The sequence below is a fragment of the Fukomys damarensis genome, unplaced genomic scaffold, assembly GCF_012274545.1.
Source record: "Fukomys damarensis isolate Sample0158 unplaced genomic scaffold, DMR_v1.0_HiC HiC_scaffold_24, whole genome shotgun sequence".
NCBI lineage: Eukaryota > Metazoa > Chordata > Mammalia > Rodentia > Bathyergidae > Fukomys > Fukomys damarensis.
The window spans coordinates 3,973,968-3,993,355 of NW_022900936.1; the positions used below are offsets into that span (position 1 = coordinate 3,973,968).

At 56.5% G+C, this 19,388-nt stretch overlaps 1 protein-coding gene across 1 annotated transcript in view; it reads left to right on the top strand.

Annotated features, from left to right (window-relative positions):
• The window catches only part of Pde9a (phosphodiesterase 9A), a 65,557-nt gene that overhangs the window by 42,811 nt on the left and 3,358 nt on the right, over positions 1-19,388 (top strand). The window contains exons 5-15 of the mRNA XM_010636497.3: positions 1,743-1,797; positions 2,701-2,771; positions 5,303-5,387; positions 8,903-8,984; positions 10,420-10,494; positions 12,772-12,858; positions 13,435-13,539; positions 13,970-14,052; positions 14,688-14,844; positions 17,394-17,524; positions 18,166-18,194. Coding sequence (XP_010634799.1) covers positions 1,743-1,797; positions 2,701-2,771; positions 5,303-5,387; positions 8,903-8,984; positions 10,420-10,494; positions 12,772-12,858; positions 13,435-13,539; positions 13,970-14,052; positions 14,688-14,844; positions 17,394-17,524; positions 18,166-18,194 — 960 coding nt within the window. The remainder of the gene's footprint in view (positions 1-1,742; positions 1,798-2,700; positions 2,772-5,302; positions 5,388-8,902; positions 8,985-10,419; positions 10,495-12,771; positions 12,859-13,434; positions 13,540-13,969; positions 14,053-14,687; positions 14,845-17,393; positions 17,525-18,165; positions 18,195-19,388) is intronic.

The following is a 19,388-nucleotide window of genomic DNA, read 5'->3' on the forward strand; positions in this document are numbered from 1 at the left end:
ATTTTTGTTCTTTTATGAAATTACTATCTAGGGCCGGAGATTTAGCTCAGTGATGCCACTGCCTGCCTTGCAAGTGCAAGGTCTCGAGTTCGATCCCTGGTACCAAAAAGAAAAAGCAATTAGAATCTATTTAGCCGGACCTAAGTAGCACACACCTGTAATCCCAGCACTCTGGGAGGCTGAGGCAGGAGGATCATGGGTTCAAGCTCAGCTTGGGCAATTTAGCAAGACCCTGTCTCAAATTTTTATTTAATTTTTTTGTAAGGAAATGATTTCTTTTTCACTTTTTTTATTTGTATTAGTTCATGTTTGTAGTACATAATAACTGCATTCCTTGGTACATGGGTTCATTGGACATAACACGTCTTTCTTATTTTTACAGCCCTTTCCCCTCCTCTTCCTCCCTCCATCTCAAAAATTTAAAAAATAATTTTTAAATGGGCTAGAGATGTAGCTCATGGGAAGGCCCAGAGTTTAATCCCCAGAACCGTAAAGAAAGCGGGGGGTTGGGAGACAGAGGGGCAGGACGGAGGAAAGCAGGGCAAAAAGTAATGTGTATGCATTACAGAAAACGTAGAAGACATGAAGAAGCGAAACTAAGAAAATTAGCTAAAAGACAGTTGTCATTGTCTTGGAGTGTGCGCTCCCAAGATGTTTTTAAAAATGGGATCACTCTGTGTTACTGCTTTAAAAAATTTGTTTTTAACTCTAACAGTAAAGTGAACATTCTCCAAGTCTATTGTTTCTCATAGAACATGATTTCACAACGCAAATGTATCATCACTTATTCGACAAATCCCCACGTGACAGACTTACAGGTTGTTAAGGTTTTTGCTGTTAAGGTTATATGGTTGTGGCAAACATCTTTTGTCTACAGGCAGGACTAATTCCTAGAAATAACACATTGGGTCAGAACGTGAGGTAGTTTTTAGCCTTGGGAGTTTTTGTTTTGTTGTTGTGTGTTTGTTTTGGTTTGTTATTTGAGACAGGGCCTCCATATGTAGTTTAGGTCAGCCTTGAACTCGCTATGTAGCCCAGGCATAGCCTCCTGCCTCAGCCTGCTGAATGCTGGGATTACAGGCGTGTGCCACCACTCCCGGCTATATGAGTATAAATGTATCCTTTTTGTGTTGTTTTGCAGCACTGGGGATTGAACCCAGGACCTTGTACATGCTGGGCAAGTGCTCCACTGCTGAGCTGCACTCCCAACCCATCTTTGCTTTTGACTAACGTATTTTGTTGGCTCGGACAGGTGTGATCCGGCCCTGAATTTCCCTTGTCAAGGACAGTTAGGCGTCAGGACAGCATAGAAGGTTGTGGGAATGTGGGTGAAGGCTGCAGAGCTTCTCAGAGCCGAACCAAGAAGTGGCAGAGAGGCTGGGAGGAGCAGGCAGTGGGCGGCTGCCCTGCCCGGGAGTGTCCTCACATGCCTGGCCAGGAAACAGGAAGAGAGCACGTCCCAGGCAGCCTGGCCCGAGCCCATTTACGAGCCGGGTGCTGCTTCCTCCCCAGCTGCGCTCAGGACACTGTGTTCTGCACTCTACGGGCCAGGAGCTTGCCCGGCCCCAGGATGCCCCATAAAATCCGCCTGGGCCCTACACAAGGCTTCATATTCAGAGGCTGGTCCTGCCTGCCGCCCAGGCCCACTGAGAGCAGGGGCTGGGCCCAGAGCACCTGGGAGGGGAGCCCCAGGGCTGCTCCTGCCACCCCTGATTGGTCTGTCTGTCTTCTTGGGTTCACAGAGAGAGAAGAGTTAATCCAGAGTGTCCTGGCCCAGGTGGCGGAGCAGTTCTCCAGGTACAGAGTCCCCTCTGTCCATGCCGGCCTCTCGCGGCACAGGAGGCCCCTGGCTCCAGGCTGGCCCCAAGCTGCTGGGCACTGAGATGCCCCGGGAAGCATCAACCTCACCCAAGGGCCAGGGGGTGGGCCCTCTTGGATGACCTCTGAATGCAAGCGTTTTCTTGACTGGCTCTCAGGGGCTCAGGACGGGCTGTGGACATCGGCCCTGCCTAAAAATGGAGCTTGGTCCCAAGCCTGTGCCAGTGGTGGGATACTTTCCGCTCCAAGTCCCTCGCCTCTGTCAGTCAGAATTTTCAGTTTCTCAGATTGATTTCCCTTCAGCATTGTTCTGTCCTGGGGGATTACAAGGAGGGAAAGGGCAGCTGGGGGGTGTTTGTTAAAGCCCGAGCCAGGCATGGTGGCCCACACCTGTGATCCCAGAGCTCTGAGAGGCTGAGGCGGGAGGATCTAAAGTTCAAGCCCAGGCTGTGCAACTTAGTAAGACCCTGTCTCAAAAAAATCAACTAAAAAAGCCGGGGATTTGGCTCAGTGGTTCCACTGCCTGCCTCACAAGCGCAAGCTCCCAAGTTCGATCCCCGGTACCAAAAAAAAAAAAAAAAAAACCAAAAAAACTAAACAAGGGCTGGTGGCAGGGGACAATAGCCCAGTACAAAAGCCCTGGGATCAATCCCCAGTATAGGGAAAAAAAGAAGAGCTGATGCATTGCTGAGCCTAACGGTTCGAGCTCGTGAGTGTCCTACGGGGTCCGCGCCCCAAGGGGCAGGGTGCGGGGTTGGGCCAGGCCAGCTCAGGGCACAGAGGCCTTCACGTCACCCCCAGGCCTGGTGTTCCAGGGTTCTGTGAGGTTGTGACTGAGGGTCCCATGGGTCGTGCTGCATCTTTTCTTCCTTTTTTTCCCAGAGCGTTTAAGATCAACGAACTGAAAGCAGACGTTGCCAACCACCTGGCGGTGCTGGAGAAGCGCGTGGAGCGTGAGTGCCCGTTTCCGAGGGGTCAGTGCCCAGGGCGGGGCGGGTGTGCTCTTGTGTGCGGGGCTTGCAAAGCGCCTTTGCTGTTCGCCAGGCGAGCGCCACAACACGGTGAAGCCTCACGCTTGTGTTTCAAAGCCACACAATGCATGGGCTGCGTGCGTGGGCGTGCGTGGGCGCCCGCGGGGCACCGCACTTAGGTCCCATCTGGGCCCTGCGGACATGCGTGTGGCTTCCTGGCCCGTGGCCGTGTGGGGAATGCGTCTGCATGTTGTTATCTTGGATTCCGATGAAAACCCGCCTGAGAGCACAGGAGAGCCTGTCCCAGGCGCAGTTCAGTGAGTGAAAAGCCCGAATTCTGCAGGAAAACAGCTGCAAGCCGGGCTGCCCCGTGCTCTCTCCCTGAGGAAGGGGTGGATCCTTGAGCCCCGCACCTGGCCATTCTGTCTTCCTCTCCCGGCACTGGAAGTTCCTCGGCATCCACACAGGGCATGGCCACTCACAGGCACCTTATTTGTGAGCGCAGGCTGAGCAAACAGCACCTCCCAAAGCACCTGCCCACCCGCATTCCTCAGATCCACCGGATGTCACTTCTCACACCTGGGCCCAACTGCCTGTGAGTTTTCAAGAACAACGAAAGCATTCAGGATCGTGCAGACCTGATCCGTCGACATCAGTGAAAGCAGGGTTTCCAAGGTCACTTCTCAGCTCGTGTCAGCTTTTAAAACCCGCTCAGCCGTCGGATGATGAGGAAGCCACGGAGAGACTGAGTGACTCAATCCAGTTCACATGGCAAATCAGACAAATCAGTAAAACTGGCCCTGGCGCCCAGGCCTGGCGGCTTCCTCATTCCCTGACCTCTGCCTCTTCTTCCGGGGCAGGTTGGCCTCCTGCGTGCCCATGGGGAGGAGCCCCTCGAGTCCACAGTGCGGTTAGACCAGATGGGATCTGAGGGGACCTGGCACGGCTCCCAGGCCGGGCAGCAGGCTGGGCAGTACCGAGGGCACAGGTGCCTCCGTAGCTTATCCGACACCCCTGCCGGCCCTGCATCCCCCAGTCCTGAAGACATCAGCTGCCTCTTCAGATTCTGAGTCTGGACAGAGCCGGGACTTCCGGCCAAGACTGCACAGCCTGGGGCAGGCACAGCAGCAGTGCAGAGGTCAGCGCCTGCAGCCGCACTCCGAGGGCCACAGGAGGGTCTGCCCAGGCCTGCCCCTGAGGTCCCTGGTGCTCCCTGGCTGGGACCCCTCAGTCCCCACCTGCCTGTCTTCTCCACGTGTCCCGCCTGTGACTCTGTCTCAAGACCCCTCCCCCAGCTGGCCTCAGGGCCCCCAGAGCTGGGGGCCAGGCGAGTCTCTGCTCTGATTTCATCTCTGTCTGCTTCAGCTAAAGTTTGAGGGTGGATACTGGGCCTGGACCAGCGCTTCCTGGCCACTAGCTGACCCAAGATCCCAGAAGACGTCCACGGTATAGGTAGCTTTCTGGGGGCCCACAAGAAGGACCTCTGAACAAAGAGGTGGTGACGTGGCAGCTGAAGGACGCATGCTCAGGTGTGGTGATCCCGTGGCAACCCACCCGCCTCGGCCAGGATGGCCGCTGCCCTGCCCCAACGCACACACTTCCGGCCTAAGTTTCCTTCCCACGCCCGCCGTGCGGGAGAAGCGGAGCAGAGAGTTCCCTGGCCCAGAAGTGACCCACCAGGCCCACAGCTGAGATGGGCAGGAGACACAGGACAGGCCCGGAGAGGCCTCCCGGAGGCCACCTCTGGACAGAGGCCAGCGCGGCTGCCCTCACTGGGTGGGGGCTCATGGGGAACCAGCGAAGTCCCCAAGTTGTGTTGTTCTTTTAGAAATCATCCCTTTTGACTGTTAGCACATTCTCAGAGCCACACTTGATGCCAAGGGGATAGGACGACGTCCGGGTACCCACTTTCCGTGTCAAATTTGAGTAATGAAGTAGCTGCCTTCCACCCCCACCCCGAGCACAGCTCTCACCTCAGAGCCTTTGCCACCTTCCCCCGTGGAAGCACTCCAGTGTGACTTTCTTGGGGACGCCCCCCACCGTGGGTGACGTGCAGCGGCCTGCCGGGGGCACACTTCCCAGCAGCACCCCAGGAACACAATGAAGTCCGGCTCCACGGATCCCTAATGTGCCTGATTGTTCTCACTGTGGGACAGCTCCTCTGGGTTAACTGCTGGGGGCATTAAGAAAAAAAGGCTTTTATCTTAAGGAGGTTTTGATCCTTGCCAGGGCTCCCTGCGTGTTCATGCACTGGGGTCACACCCTTCTTTTCTTTGGGGATAAAAGAAGTGTTTGCCTCTTACCCTCAGCTGGCAGCATGCGGCAAGATGCAGGCTGGCCCCAGGGACAGACGCAGTGGCTCAGCCTTGCCACGGCCATGCCCGGAGCTGGGTGACCCGAGTGCCAGGGTCTGGGCAGGAGCAGGAAGCCCTGTTTTGGGGCTGGGGACGCCTGGGTGGGCAGCTGAGCTCTGCTCATCTCGGTAACTCCCTGCTGTGTCTCTTTGTCACCAGTGGAGGGGCTGAAAGTTGTGGAGATCGAGAAATGCAAGAGTGACATCAAAGACATGAGGGAGGAGCTGGCGGCCAGAGGTAGCAGGTGAGGCCTGGGGTGGGCTCTGAGCGGCCTCCTGTCCCCAGAGGAAGGCGGGCGACTCCCTCCAGCCCCGGTTCTGGGGACATGGGCCTTTCTCCCTCAAGGCTGGTCACAGCAGAGGGAAAGGAGGAAAAGGGGCACTTGAGAGGGGTGACACTCCTGCGGGTCCAGGTGTCCCAGTGGTGTGTCCAGCCTGACAAGCATGAGCGTGGGTGCCTAAAGAAGGGATCTAAAGTAAGAGGACAGAGGCAGCTGGGTGTGGTGGCATCTGCCCGTGATCCCAGCACTCAGGAGGCCTAAACAGGAGGATCTCCAGGAGCTCAGAGCACAGGGGGTGGGGTCAAGAAGTGAGGAGGGGCCCTCTCTTGGGCAGCAGGGAAGTCCAGGTCCATCCCACATGATGGCCACTGAGTCTTCAGTGCCAACCCGCCAGTCACTCGGGCCAGCACATTTCAGAGCCAGGGGTCTGCACCTACCAGAGCCCATGGGGGACAGCAGGGGCCTGTGCAGCCCAGCAGCACCCCTGAGCAGCTCCCCTCCAGCGACACACAGAGAGACCAGTCATGCTGGGCCGTGGGGCTCTGTTCCAACAGAGGGGGGCGCAGCACACACTGGTTCCTTAGGGCCAGGGGAGCTGCAGGAGCACAGCATAGGGACCAAGAGCTCTGGGGCTTGTGACCTCTGGTTTCATCCCAAAGAAATGGCCTTGACCATGGACCAAACCCCAAGGGGGAAGCAACTGGAAGCCCAGGAAATGAAGGCAAAAACACTCGAAATGGAATGAAAAGGCACCGTGCCAGCTTCCCTGCTAGCTGAAGATGTTGGTTCCTATGGCAACAGAGCACAGAGAGAGGGGCCCACAGGCCACGGGGGTCAGCAGCACCCAGCAGCCACCTGTTCCCAGGGCTGTGTGCACCAGCACTGGGCTGGATTCTAGCAGTCCAGCACCCGCCTGGTGAAGGCTTCTCCTGTTTCCAGGAAAGGGTTAAAGCAGCGAGGAAGGATAATCATGCTATCCAGTTTCTTCTGCACCTCCGACTGTTGTGGCAGCTCTGATGAGCTTGGCAGGTGTGGGATGAAGGGGAGGCTTGCGGCATGCCAGGACGGTAGTACCAAGGCTGTGTTTTTAAAAAGGAACAGATTCATTATTCTGAGCTTGAAAACGGGATGGGCATCGTGGTGCACACCTGTAATTCCAGCACTTGAGAGGCTGAGGCAGGAGGATCACTGCAAGTCCAAGGTGATCCTGAGTTCAAGGCCAGCCTCAATTACATAGTGAGACAAACAGACAAACAAAAGGAAAATGGAATCGGCTCAGGGTACAACTTCTGGACTATCCTGATGGGGTTTTGCGGCAGCAACCATAGTAACAATAGCCTGCAGTGCCCCAGTCTAAATCAGGACGCACAACCCCCCAGGTGTTTTTTTACGCATAGATATCTAGTATTGACAGTGCAACTAAAATTCACTGTCTTGCAAACTTTTTTTATTTACAGCATCATGAACAATAAGTACATTAACAAATTTTTCTTTGTTTGCTTTTTTTTTCTTTTTTGGTAACAGGGATTGAACTCAGATCCTTGTGCTTACGAAGCAGGTGGCAGAACCACTGAGCTAAATCCCCGGCCCTGTTTGTTTGCTTTTTGAGACAGGGTCTCGCTATGTAGTTCAGGCTGTCCTTGATCTCAGGATGTAGTCCAGGCTGGCCTCGAACTCTCAGCAGTCCTCCTGCCTCAGCCTCCCAAGAGCTGGGATTATAGGCGTGCGCCACCACCCCAGCTAAATGAACAATAAATTTTAACCAATGTATTGTTCTTAGGTTTTTTTTCCCAAAAGACCACAAGTTACTATTCTTTTTTCTTTAGCTCACCAGATGTGCTTCTTTTCCCTCATAGCTCAGTAAATGTTTTTTGCGTTGCCTCTTAGTACAAATACATGTGGTCTTTTTATTTCCCTTTTTCATTTGAAATCCCCCGCTTCACGTGTCTCCATAATGACCTTCATAGCAGCATAATGGTTCGTCATTTGGATGCACCGACATAGTGTAAATCATTTCCCATTGGAGGACTTCCAGGTGGCCCCTAGTTTGGTTTGATGCTGTTATAATAACAGATAAAGTGGTGACGAGAGTCTTTGTACGCAGAGCAGCTTGCTTGTGTCCAATCCTTTTAAGGTGAATTCCCCGGAGCAGGCGTGCGGGCATAGAGAATACAGATTTCATTTCTCTGTGATTGTCCTAGACCGTGTTAAATGGCTCTTCCAGTTTTAGCACAAATCCCATGAGCTCTCCGATACCCTGGCCGTGCACCCCGGCCGGGTGGATCTGACAGCCCGGTTCTCCAGCCAACTGGAGTTTGCCCACTTCCGGGCAGACTCATTCCCGTGGGGGTCCCGGATATGTGCAGCCCCAGGCCAAGGGCACCAGGCCTCACAGGCAGCTCCTCATGCACAGCCCCCAGGGCGGCCCTGCAGCCGATGCCCCAGACCCCGGGCTCGTTTCCTTCCGTTCTTACCTGGGATGCGTGATGCTGATGAGGAGGGAAAGTCAGAAGTCCCTCTCTCTGCTTTGTACACTGTGGACAAACTGGGCCCGGCCTGAGGCGCACCCCAGGGAGCAGGGTGAGGACATGGGCTGCAGCCACTGTGTGGAGGCCACAAGCTTTCTGTTCAGTACCAGGTGAGGCCAAGCTTGGGGGAGCAGCGCGGGATGAGTTGGTGGCGTTATCTGGAAAAGCGAGTGACTTTTCTTTAATGTGTTTTCTGAAAGCCTGGGTACAATGGCTGGGTCCCTGCAGGGCCTGCGGGGATTTAGCAGTGAGTGACACACATCTGTCGCTGCTCTCAAGACTTAGGCTACCATGGCACAGCGGACCAGGTGGGGCTGTGGGCTCCAGGTGCAGTTTGGCTGTTTCGCCTGGTTCTGCGTTGCTCACATCCCCGGTCCCTGTAAGGTGACCACATGGCTCAGGCCAGTGTAGCCCCTGGGCTCTGCTGCTTCTTTTCTTTTTTACCTTTATTAAGTTTATCGGTACATTTTAGGTATATAATGCAGTGACATTCATCGTTGGGATCTTGTACCTTTACATGGCAGGTCTTGGTTCTCATTTTTCCCCATTCCCCAGCCCTCCCTTCACCCCCTCCACCCATCCCTGATTATGAAGACTTTGTTTCCATGTTTTTCCTTTTCACACATTTCTTCTTTTCCCTTTTTACCTTTCCCCTCACTTCCTACTTCCTCTACTCTTTCAGACCTTTTCTTCCTATTACACAATATCAATTATATATTTTCATCTTTATTTACACTTTCGGTTTTTCACACCAGAAAAACTATTCAGGGTTTACATATGTGTGACATTAATTTTACTTAAGAGTATGGCCTCAAAGTGCATCCACTTAGCTATAAATCTCTCTGTTTTCTCATTCTTTATGGCTGAGTAGTACTCCATTTTATATGTAAAAATAAATCTTCTTTATCCAGTCTCCAGTTGATGGGCACTTGGGCTGTTTCTTGTCCTCAGGACCAACTGCCCCTGTAAGTACAGCTTTCTGGACAACAACAAGAAGCTGGCCCCTCGACGCGATGTCCCCACCTACCCCAAGGTAAGGTGAAGTCGTGAATTCCCAGCCCCAGCATGGTTCAGCCCATGTCCACAGCCCCAGGACCCAGGAACCAGCTCAGGAGGCTGGGTGCCCTTAGGTGGGGCTCGTTCTACCTGACTTAGTCAGCAGACATGTGCCCAGACCATAGTCCACTCTGCATGAAGACAGCAGCTCCATGCTGGTCTGTGCTCCATGGGTCCAACCAGCCCAGACCAATCCCAGTAAGAGCTGCCGCTGCACAGATCACCTAAAACACCACTTCATGCCCTGTCCGGAACAGCGCAGGTCTTAGGGGCCCCTTGGCTGCCGCACACAGGAGTCCTCTTGGTTAGGGAATCCGGCGCTGAATCTCCTACCTACGACTGGGGAGGGAGTGGTTTCCAACCACCAAGAGAGAGGGTCACCCTGACAGCAGCGGCTCAGCTGGCAAAACCCAGCCTCACACTCTTGTGTTGAGGTTCAGGAAAAGGGTCCCCGGGATGGAGAGGACCCAAGCCATGTACCAGGTGCATCCTCCTGCTGCCCATGGTGACGAGGAGCCTTCCCGAGGGCGTCCGGTGCCCATCAGTCGGTGACCTTCTCTACTCGGTTCCAGCAGCAAGCTGAATCTGGGCTGAGGCGTTTCCATGGGGACCGTTTTCCTGGGAAGGACGCCCGTTTCCCGTGATCCTGTGCCAGTGCTCCTCAAGCCCCAGCCCAGACCTGGGACACGGGCGCCAGCCCTCCATACATTCCCTTTTTAAGAAAATGAACAGAAGAGCCCAGGAGACGCTGGAATGCCAAAGCACTGGTGCTGTGTTATGTCAGAGTCACTGCCCCTTAATGCTGGTGGTGCCGTCAGCAGCCATCAGCGAGCAGGAGACCAGGGCTGGTTCCAGAGAGAGCTTTTTAGCCAGTATCTAGATTTGTACCAAGTGAGCTCTTGCCCTTGGCTTAGCTTTGCTGTGTTTTTATTGCTGGATTTATGGAGGTCTCATTTACAGTCATGCGGCCAGGCTCCTCTATAGACAAAGTGCCGGGATACGCAACACACATGCACAACTGTGAAACTTCCACCCCGAAGCCAGACGTGGCAATGCTCACCTGTAGTCTCTGCACCTGGGAGGCTGAGACAGGAGGCTCGCTTAAAATTCGAGGCCAGCCTGAACTACGTAGGGAGACCCTGTCTCAAAAAAAGAAAGGAAGGAAAGAATCACCACAGTTGAGACACCTAGAGTGTTTCCATCACCTCCCGAGTTCCCAGGTGCACCTGAATCCTGCCCCTGCCCCAGCTGCTGGGATCCCCCCGACCGTGGTGGTTTTCGGAGGAGGCAGCCTTGAGTTTGCACAGGGCTGTGAGGAGACAAGGACAGGACTCAGCTCACGAGTACTCTGGGGTCAGTGCCTTTGTCTGCCTGAGTCCAGGCTCCTGGTGACGCGACTCCTGTCCTTCCAGTACCTGCTGTCCCCAGAGACCGTCGAAGCCCTCCGCAAACCCACCTTCGATGTCTGGTTGTGGGAGCCCAACGAGGTAAGTGCAGGCATCCAGGTCCCCGGGTCCCCGGGCCGCTGCCGGGGCTGCAGACCTCCGCGGAGGTTGCCCCTGCTCCTCCTCCACGCCGTCTCCCACCGTTCTCCCGAAGGACAAAGTGCTTGACTCCAGGTTTTAGTTCAGACCAACATCCCAGGCTCAGGCGGGCCGAGGAGACCACTGAGAAAGCCAGAATGGGGACCGAGGGGTTTTACCTAATTGATCCTATTGGCGAAACCCCACTGTACACCCCCAAAAGCACAAGCCCAGTTAGCATGGACCTCAGGCCCAGCTCGCAGCCCCCCAGAACCGCAAGACCTCTGCGGCCTTCACACAGCGCAGCAGCACAGGACGGCCACACTCGCCTGTCCTCTTTGTTGGGGTCACAGCCACAAAGTCTGCACCAAGCAAGGAAATGGGATCTGGCACCATCACAGTTCACAACTCGAGGCTTACACCGCCAGGGACGTGGTTGGGGAGCACGGGCTTCCGCCAAGCAAGCCACCTCCTCTATGTGGTCACCAGTGCTGGCCATGAAAGCAAGACCCGGCCTCCATCCACCCCTCCACCCAGCACCCACCCTAGGGTGCTACCAGCTCTGGGGGTGCAGGGATGCAGCGCAGAGACCCAAGGAGCGGTGCTGTGGCCAGCAATCCCCAGGGGAGCAAGGGGTAGCTGTGAAGGGAAGGGAAGGGGCGGCCTGGCCCCCTCGAGTTGGACACAGCCTGGCCACGGCAGGCGAGGCCACAGCAGGCCCAGGGCTGGTGGCTCCTGCCAGCGCTGCTCCTGATGAACCCTGGGGCGATCTGGCGTGTGGAGCTGCTTCCCCGGGCCTTCTGGCAGGCTGCAGAGCGGATGGATGTGCCCTCGCCTTCATTTCTTCTGCCCAGAAGCCTTTGCGTGAGGGTGCCGGTGCCCCAGGCTGATGAGAGCAAGGCTGCGTCCTCGCCTTCAGACCCGGAGTGTCTGGACAGCCGGCGGGCGAGCAGCGGGCAAGGTCTCTCTTGCCTTCCCAGGCAAGGCGCTTGTGAAGAATCCGGCGACTGCCGGTGATAAACTGGGGTGTGCAGAGACAGCTTGGTTGCTTTCAAGTCCAGGATCCCGGGAGTTGGGTGAGATCAGCAACAATGAACCGCTAAAGGCACAGGGACACACACACACAAAGAGCTCCAGCAGCCACCAGCCGTGAGAGTGACAGCTCTGCCCAGGGCCGGCCGGTGGTTTTCCTACCTCCCTTCCAGCAGGGACAGCGTCCCACACATCCCACCCAGAATGAGGACAACGCCTGGCACTGCAGTGGCCCCGTGGTCTTCTCCAGGGCTGTGACAGCAAGCAGGGCTGCCCTGCCTCACACGGGAGCCCGGTGTTGCGCCCACCAGCCCTGCACCCTCCTGCTGCTGGAACACTCAGCCCTGCCAGGATCCCGACTGCCGCCATGGGAACAGAGGCATCGCTCCGGCTCCAAAGCTACCATGTTCCCTGCATGAGAGGCGCCAGATGGCTTCGTCTGTCGGCTGCCTCCTCCCTTGACTCTGATTTCGCAGTAAACACACCGGCTCTGCGGGGTCGCCTGCTGTCCCAGACAGCGGGGCTGGTGGCTCTGGACTGCGAGGCTTCCTTATTTGTATTTTCCATGATGGGGCCTTTGTCACACAGTGCACGGGGGTGGGAGGGGTGGAAGCGCTGGCTCCGCGGTCCCCAGCACAGGGTGTGGCCCCAAATCCCACTCGCCTCTGGGAGGAGGGTCGGGAGGAGCCGGTCCCACCGAGCCCCAAGGAGCAGAACCTCATGGTGCCCGGGTGCAGGCAGCCACAGCTCCCCCATTCCTGCCTCCCACACCTGCTGGGTCTTCCCCTGGGTGAGGGTCCTGGCTGTGAGGACCTCAGACCGTGCTGCTGGAGGCCAGGGATGTAGGCCATGGGTAGAGCACCTGCCTGGAATGAAAAACAAACGAAAACAACTGTGCTGCTGGTCTGCCAAGACTTTCTCCTGGGTGGAGGCAAAACAGTGCTCAGAGTGGTTCTTTGGGAGGAGCAGGGTCACCCTGCCAGCCCAGCCACCACCCACCAACTCTCCTGGGCTCCTACACCCCACCAATGGCCCTGAAAGGCGTCCGGCAGCCCCCACACACCTGCCACCAGGTCTGCTCTCAGGCTGGTGTGCACCCCCTGGGACAGACCCAGCTGCGGTGCCCCAGGCCAGGTCGGGGGCTGCAGGGGACACCAGTCCCCCACCCCACCCTGTCTACTGCTGAGCACCGGCCTCGCCCACCCACAGATGCTGAGCTGCCTGGAGCACATGTACCACGACCTGGGCCTGGTCAGCGACTTCGGCATCAACCCTATCACGCTCCGGCGCTGGCTGGTGAGTGCACTGCCCGCTCTTGCTGCTCCTCCCAAGCCTGTGCCCACGCTGAGGCCGAGGAGCCCTCACGGAGGGACACTCCTTCCCAAGGACACATGGCTCCTCTGTCCTCGCTGGCCCCGTCCCTAAGCACCCACTCTGGGACCCAGGGGTACAGCACAAACCAGACGGGTGGAGAAGCACACAACGTGCATGCACCTGTGCGTGAGTGTGTGTGTGAGTCTGAGTGTGTGAGTCTGAGTGTGTGTGTGTGAGTGTGTGTGTGTGTCTAGCAGATCTTTTCATAAACAGCAGCATACTGCTCAGAACCCAGTGTCGAAGACTATTACCTCCTGCGGTCCCGAGGCCTGCTGTGGCCCACCACACCCCTTGGGGACACCTCAGCCTGTGTGTGTCCCCATGTGCCATGGGGCTTCCCAGGCTCAGAAGCCACCTGGTGCATACCTGTGGAGACCGCAGCACTGTGGGCCCTGGGTGTGGTGAGAACCAGCCGGGACTGCCCAGACGTGGTCCCAGGACGTCTGCAGGGCAGGCGGTGGTGTGGGGCTCATCCGTCCCTGTCCCCCTGCACTCCAGCTCTGTGTGCATGACAACTACCGGAACAACCCCTTCCACAACTTCCGGCACTGCTTCTGTGTGACCCAGATGATGTACAGCATGGTCTGGCTGTGCAGCCTGCAGGTGAGTCCTGTCGGGGGAAACAGCCAGCTGGGATGGCAGCACCTGTCCCCACACCCCCAGAGCCTGGCTCCCCGCCCACCCCGTGAGGCTGCTCCTGCCTAGGTCAATAGCAGAGCTGGTGCAGCGGATGTGGTAACAGGAGTCTGTAATCCCAGCACAGGTTCAAGCCCAGCCTAGGCAATTTAGCAACTTAGCAAGACCCTGCCTCAACACTGAAAAAAGGGCTGGAAGTGGAGCTCAGTGCAAAGGTCTGAGGTTCGATCCCCATACTACAGAAACACGCAGTGCGGCCTGAGCTCCCTGCCCTACCCCAAGGTCTTGGGGCGGGGGTGGTGGCCTCACCCTGCCTTGCTGCCATCACCACATCACCCCCTCACTGTCCTCCTTCCCAGCGAGGAACTAAAACCCTCAACTCTGTCCCTTAATCCAGGAGAAGTTTTCCCAAATGGACATCTTGGTCCTCATGACGGCGGCCATCTGCCACGACCTGGACCACCCCGGATACAATAACACGTGTGTGAGGCCCCTCCCCTCCCTCTGAGCTCCGCTCTGCCCCCAAGGCCCCCAGACCCCAGCTCCGCTTCAGGGGGGCGGGATGCTGTGCACACTTTCTGACTCCTAGGCCTCCCATTTTGGAGAGCAGGTCCTTCAGACGCCACAGGTGTCTAGGCTGCTTTGTCGACCTGGCCCCAGGCTCAGTGGGCACAGCACAGCCCGCGGAAGAGGCAGAGGGAGCAGGTGGTGGGGCCAGGGGACACCGAGCCCTCCGGCCTCTGTCGGGCAGAGTGCTGTCCCTGAGCCCTCAGGGTCCAGCAGGTGGCCTGGGTGTGCTTTCACGGTGACACCTTGGTCCCTCCCGGCACATCTGCGTGTGTGCAATGACAGCAGATGTGACTGAGGTCCGTGTTGTCCATAGTCGAGTCCAGAGCGGGTCCCCGGGGGAGGCCACTGGTGTGTCGTCACCTAGGCCCCAAGCTGTTCCCTCTGCCCCAACACCCAAGCCTGAGCTCACGTGAGACCTGTCAGTAGGACCTAAAACTTGGGACACCTGGGGACAGGGCAGCAGGGCAGAGTGCGCAAGACGCCTGTCACACACCTGGGTACACAGGTGCCCCTGTGCGGCGCCTGACCCCTGCTGTGCATCCCAGGTACCAGATCAATGCCCGCACCGAGCTGGCCATGCGCTACAACGACATCTCGCCCCTGGAGAACCACCACTGCGCCGTGGCCTTCCAGATCCTGGCCCGGCCCGAGTGCAACATCTTTGCCAACGTGCCGCCCGAGGGCTTCAGGCAGATCCGGCAGGTGGGTGCAGGGCTCTGCATTCGTGAGGGGCAGCGTGTGGGGGACGGGCAGCATCCCCCGGCCTGTGGCTGGAGGCCTCTGGCAAAGCAGATTCCCCGGGACGCTGGGACCTCCCTCCTGCCCCGTGTCCACCTGGGCCCAGGATGGAGCCCCAAGAAGTGGGGCGGGGAAGTCACTGCCCTGCCCCGGACATCCCAGTGGCCTGTACCCCATGGCCACAGCCTGCCCGGCTCCCTTGGAGATGAGACTGTCTGTGCTGCAGACCTGCCCAGGGGTCGCTGCCCTGTAGTCTCAGCACTGGCTCCTGCCACCCCACCAACCTACCCCATAACCATGCCCACCGTCACTAGCCTTCCACAGGAGGGGATCACACCGTGACCCCCAGGGGAACCGGGGTGGGCCGGAAGGGAGCCGATCTCCCGTGGCTGTGACCTTCCGTGGCACAGGGTCTCTGGTTCCAATGTGGGACCTCTGGGTCTCATTCGGGTGGCCACGTGGGCCCTCAACCAAGGACCAGGATGGCCAGAGCCGGCAGGGCCCAGGAGGGACCCTCCCCCGGAATCCCAGAGATCAGGGTCTGCTGCCACCCCATCATGTACTTCCCACCCGCAGGACGGAGGGGCGCTCACGTGGGGAGGTCCCCAGTCTCCTGGGAGTGTCTGCGCCTTCCCACAGGACCCCACCTGCTGAGCCCCTGGGGACGCGGCCCCCTAAGAACTGATGAGCTCTGCTCTCAGAGAGCCTGTGGCTGCAGCGCCCCTGTCTGCGCCCAGAAGGGCAGAGCCACCGCCATTTCTCATTCCAGTCACCATTGAATCACCAATTCCGGTACCGATTCCCAGGCCCAGGCTCTCCGCGGGGCCCCGGGAATCAGCCACGCTGAGCTGTGGCCCACTTCCCTCTGCAGTGGGTAGAGGGGCAGCTGCAAAGAGAGAACCCCAAAGGGCCTCCCAGCACCTGCCTGTGCTAGAGTACCCCACCTGTGACACAGCACCCCAAAAGAGGAGGTTCGCCCGGCCGGAGGAGCAGCACCCCTAGACTTCTGGTTTTCAAATAAGATTTTGCTGGGCTGGGGATTTGGCCACCTGCCTCACACGTGCAAGGGCCAGAGTTCAATTCCCCCGTACCAAAAAAATAAATAAACAAGACTTTGCTATCTCAGGAGGTGGCACACACGTGTGATCCGAGCTACTCAGGAGGCTGAGGCAGGAGGATAACAAATTAGGCCCAGCCTGGACAATTTAACAAGAACCTGTCTCAAAATGTAAAATGAGCTGAGGTGTATCTCAGTGGCAGAGCACTGTCCAGCATGTGCAAGGCCCTATGTTCCATCTCCACTGCTGCAAAAGAAAGAAAAAAATTTCTTCTGAGGGCAAAAATCAATTGTCTCAATTTTTAAAAAATATTCTGTCATTGGGCCAGGAGTTTGGCTCAGTGGTTCTGCTGCCTCCCTCATAAGCACAAGGGCCCAAGTTCGAATCCCACTACCAAAAAAAAAAAAAAGTTCTGTTAATGAAGATTCTGAAAGGTAACTGAATATGAGTACATCCTTCATTAATAACAGAATTCAATCTTTATAGAAAATGCATAATTCAAAACACAAACAGTACACTTGCAATTCCTTAGATTGATCACCCTGGCTTTTGTATTTCTTTTCCTGGAGAAGCAGAGAACCATACCTGGCACAGAGGTGCTCTCTAAGCATGGGATGGATGGATGGATGCTGGATGGGTGGGTGGGTGATGGAGGGATGGAGGGATCATAACATGACAGAGGTTAAAAGGCAAGTGAGCCTGAGACCTTTCCCACGCCCTGGAGGATTCTACCAGTCCTCTGAAAGTGACATTTATCCTCCTAAAAGGACAGGACCCAAACAGTCCATAGAGTTCCCACCACCTTGAAACAGATATATTGGAGACCACTTTTTAACATGGGCTTCCAAGGGTGCTAGACATTCAAGCCACAGCAGTGATATGATGTTTATATTTAAAAACTCTTGGGCTGGGGATTTAGCTCAGTGGTGCTGTCACCTGCTTCGCAAGTGCAAGGACCTGAATTTGATCCCCAGTACCCTCCACAAAACCCAAACTCCTTATGCTCTCCTTTATAAATGTGTTAATAAGGATGTCATTGAATACATGCTAACTGTGATCATTTCCAACACACACACACACACACACACACACACACACACACACACACAGTAGGTCAGAGAAAAAATACTCTTGGAAAATCAGTTCTTGACATCCAGCGACAAGATCTGGAAGGAACAGACCACATATCTAGACGGCCACATCTTGGGGAAACTTTTATCCTTGGCTAAACCTGCTGGACTCCTCGGGTAAGCACAGGGACCTGTTGGGCTCTCTGTAACCTGCGAGTCGGTCATCACGAGGGCCCGTGGATGTGGCACGACGTCCCCAGCACGCGTGGACAGCAGCCACACGGTGTGGGCACGGAGGCCACTGTGTGGAGCGAAGGCCCTGTCCACCCTGGGAAGGTGGCAGAGATTGCGTCCCATGCTAAGACTCTGTTCTCTCGCCATGCAGGGCATGATCACGTTAATCTTGGCCACTGACATGGCAAGGCACGCGGAGATCATGGACTCTTTCAAGGAGAAAATGGAGAATTTCGACTACAGCAACGACGAGCACCTGACCCTGGTGAGTGGGCTGGTTCTGTCTCTGGGGGCCGCAGGGTGAGCTCAGACCGTGCAGCTCGGACTGGAAATCCACAAGCCGGAGCCTGCAGCCTGGCCTGGGAAAGAGCCGCCCAGAGTCCACCTTTGGGGGCACAGCCCCTACGAGGCTGGCCTTGGCAGGGCCACCCTCCGACATGGCTGAGGGCAGCGTTTCCCAGGACAGGGAGGACCCAAGCGGCCCCCTGAATGGAGCGCAGTGCCTGAGCTTTTCCTTCCCACGAGCAGAGAAAGCTCATTATGCTGCACCTCGTCTAAATGCAAAGAATGCTTTCTTTTAAAATTAACTGCTTGAAACCAGTGTGGTCCCCATGCACGGCTAAGAGGCTGATTAATGGACACCCTGCTCAACAGGGCTGAGCCGGCCGTCCCTCCCAGGGCCAGCCTCGGGGTCACGGCTGGCACTCCCGGAGGAGCGGCCACTCAGGTCTGACCGTGAGCCGCGGGACGAGTTTCCTGCCCTGAGTCAGGGCCTCGGAGAAGACCTTGTCCCTGACATGGGAAGTGGGGCATCCAAGCGTCCACAGAGAGCACCGAGTCCTGGGCCCTGAGACACGTTCCCGAGATAACATTTCATTCATAAATCAGGCACAGGAAGAGACTGACAATAACTAGTGATAAAGCAGAACCATTATCACAGCCTGCTGTGAGAAAATCACTACCGCGCTGTGCTTCAGAACCATTAGTAAGTAAAATGCAATCTGATGACGGGGGATCCCCTCGGCAAGAAGGCAGGAGTGTTGGCAGTGAGGACGCCCTGCACAGGGACGAGGCACGTCCTGCGGCCTGGCTGCCTCTTCCTAAAGCCCCGTGGGTCAGCCCCACCAGGCTCCTAGTAGGACCAGGTACCATCAGGGTACCAGCACCCTGTGAGTCATGGTGGGCACAGGACAGCGTTGTAGGGGGTTCCGTATGGGCTGCAGGGCCAGGAAGGCTGGAAGGAGGAGACCCAAGCCACGCTGAGGCTGCCGCAGGACAGGGCAACCCAACTGCCACAGGGAGGCACACATGCAGTTTTCTGATTCCAGGATTGGGGTGCCAGGGTCAGCAGGGCAGGGCTGCGGCTCCCCCAGTGTTCCGGGGAGTGGGGTGCTGAAGCTGGTGCCCTCCAGACTGAGATGAGGGTCCCTTTTCACCCTGTTTGATTTTATTTTGGTTTTTTGAGGCAGGGTCTCACTGTGTAGTCGAGGCTGGACTTTAGCTCACAGAGATACCCCTGCCTCAGCCACCCAGGTGCTGGGAATACAGGCACTTGCCACCATGCTGAGCCACTCTGCATTTCTGAAGACTCCACCTCATTCCTCAGGGGTCCTTAGTAGCCCAGCTCAGTGAGTCACCTCTGCAGTGCTGGGGAGCAAACCCAGGGCCTCGTGCCTGGTGGACAAGAGTTGAGTGACATCCCCAGCCAGGGCTCACATTTCAGTACACTTTGTATTATGTGTATTGATTTATTGGCTTCCAGTACTGGGAATTGGACCCAGACCTCAGCATTGAGCTGGCTTTTGTTTGTTTGTTTGTTTGTTTGTTTTGAGACAGTCTCACTAACTCACTAAATTACCCAGGCTGGGCCTCAACTTGCAACCCTCCTGCCTCAGCCTCCCAAAGTGCTGAGATTACAAGCATACACCACTGTGCCTGGCTTTTAGCACCCTTTTTAACCGTTACATCTTAATAGCATCTTCTCTCTATTTTTCCTGTAACCCCAACAACCAAGAAATTATTTTTGAGCTGGGCAGCTGGTGTTAGCCAAATGTGCGCCCTAAGTGCCTCATTCTCCAGGTGAAGCCGGAAGCCGGAAACCCAGACTGTAAGGGCTGCACCACCCAGCGAGGCCCCGCCTCCCACC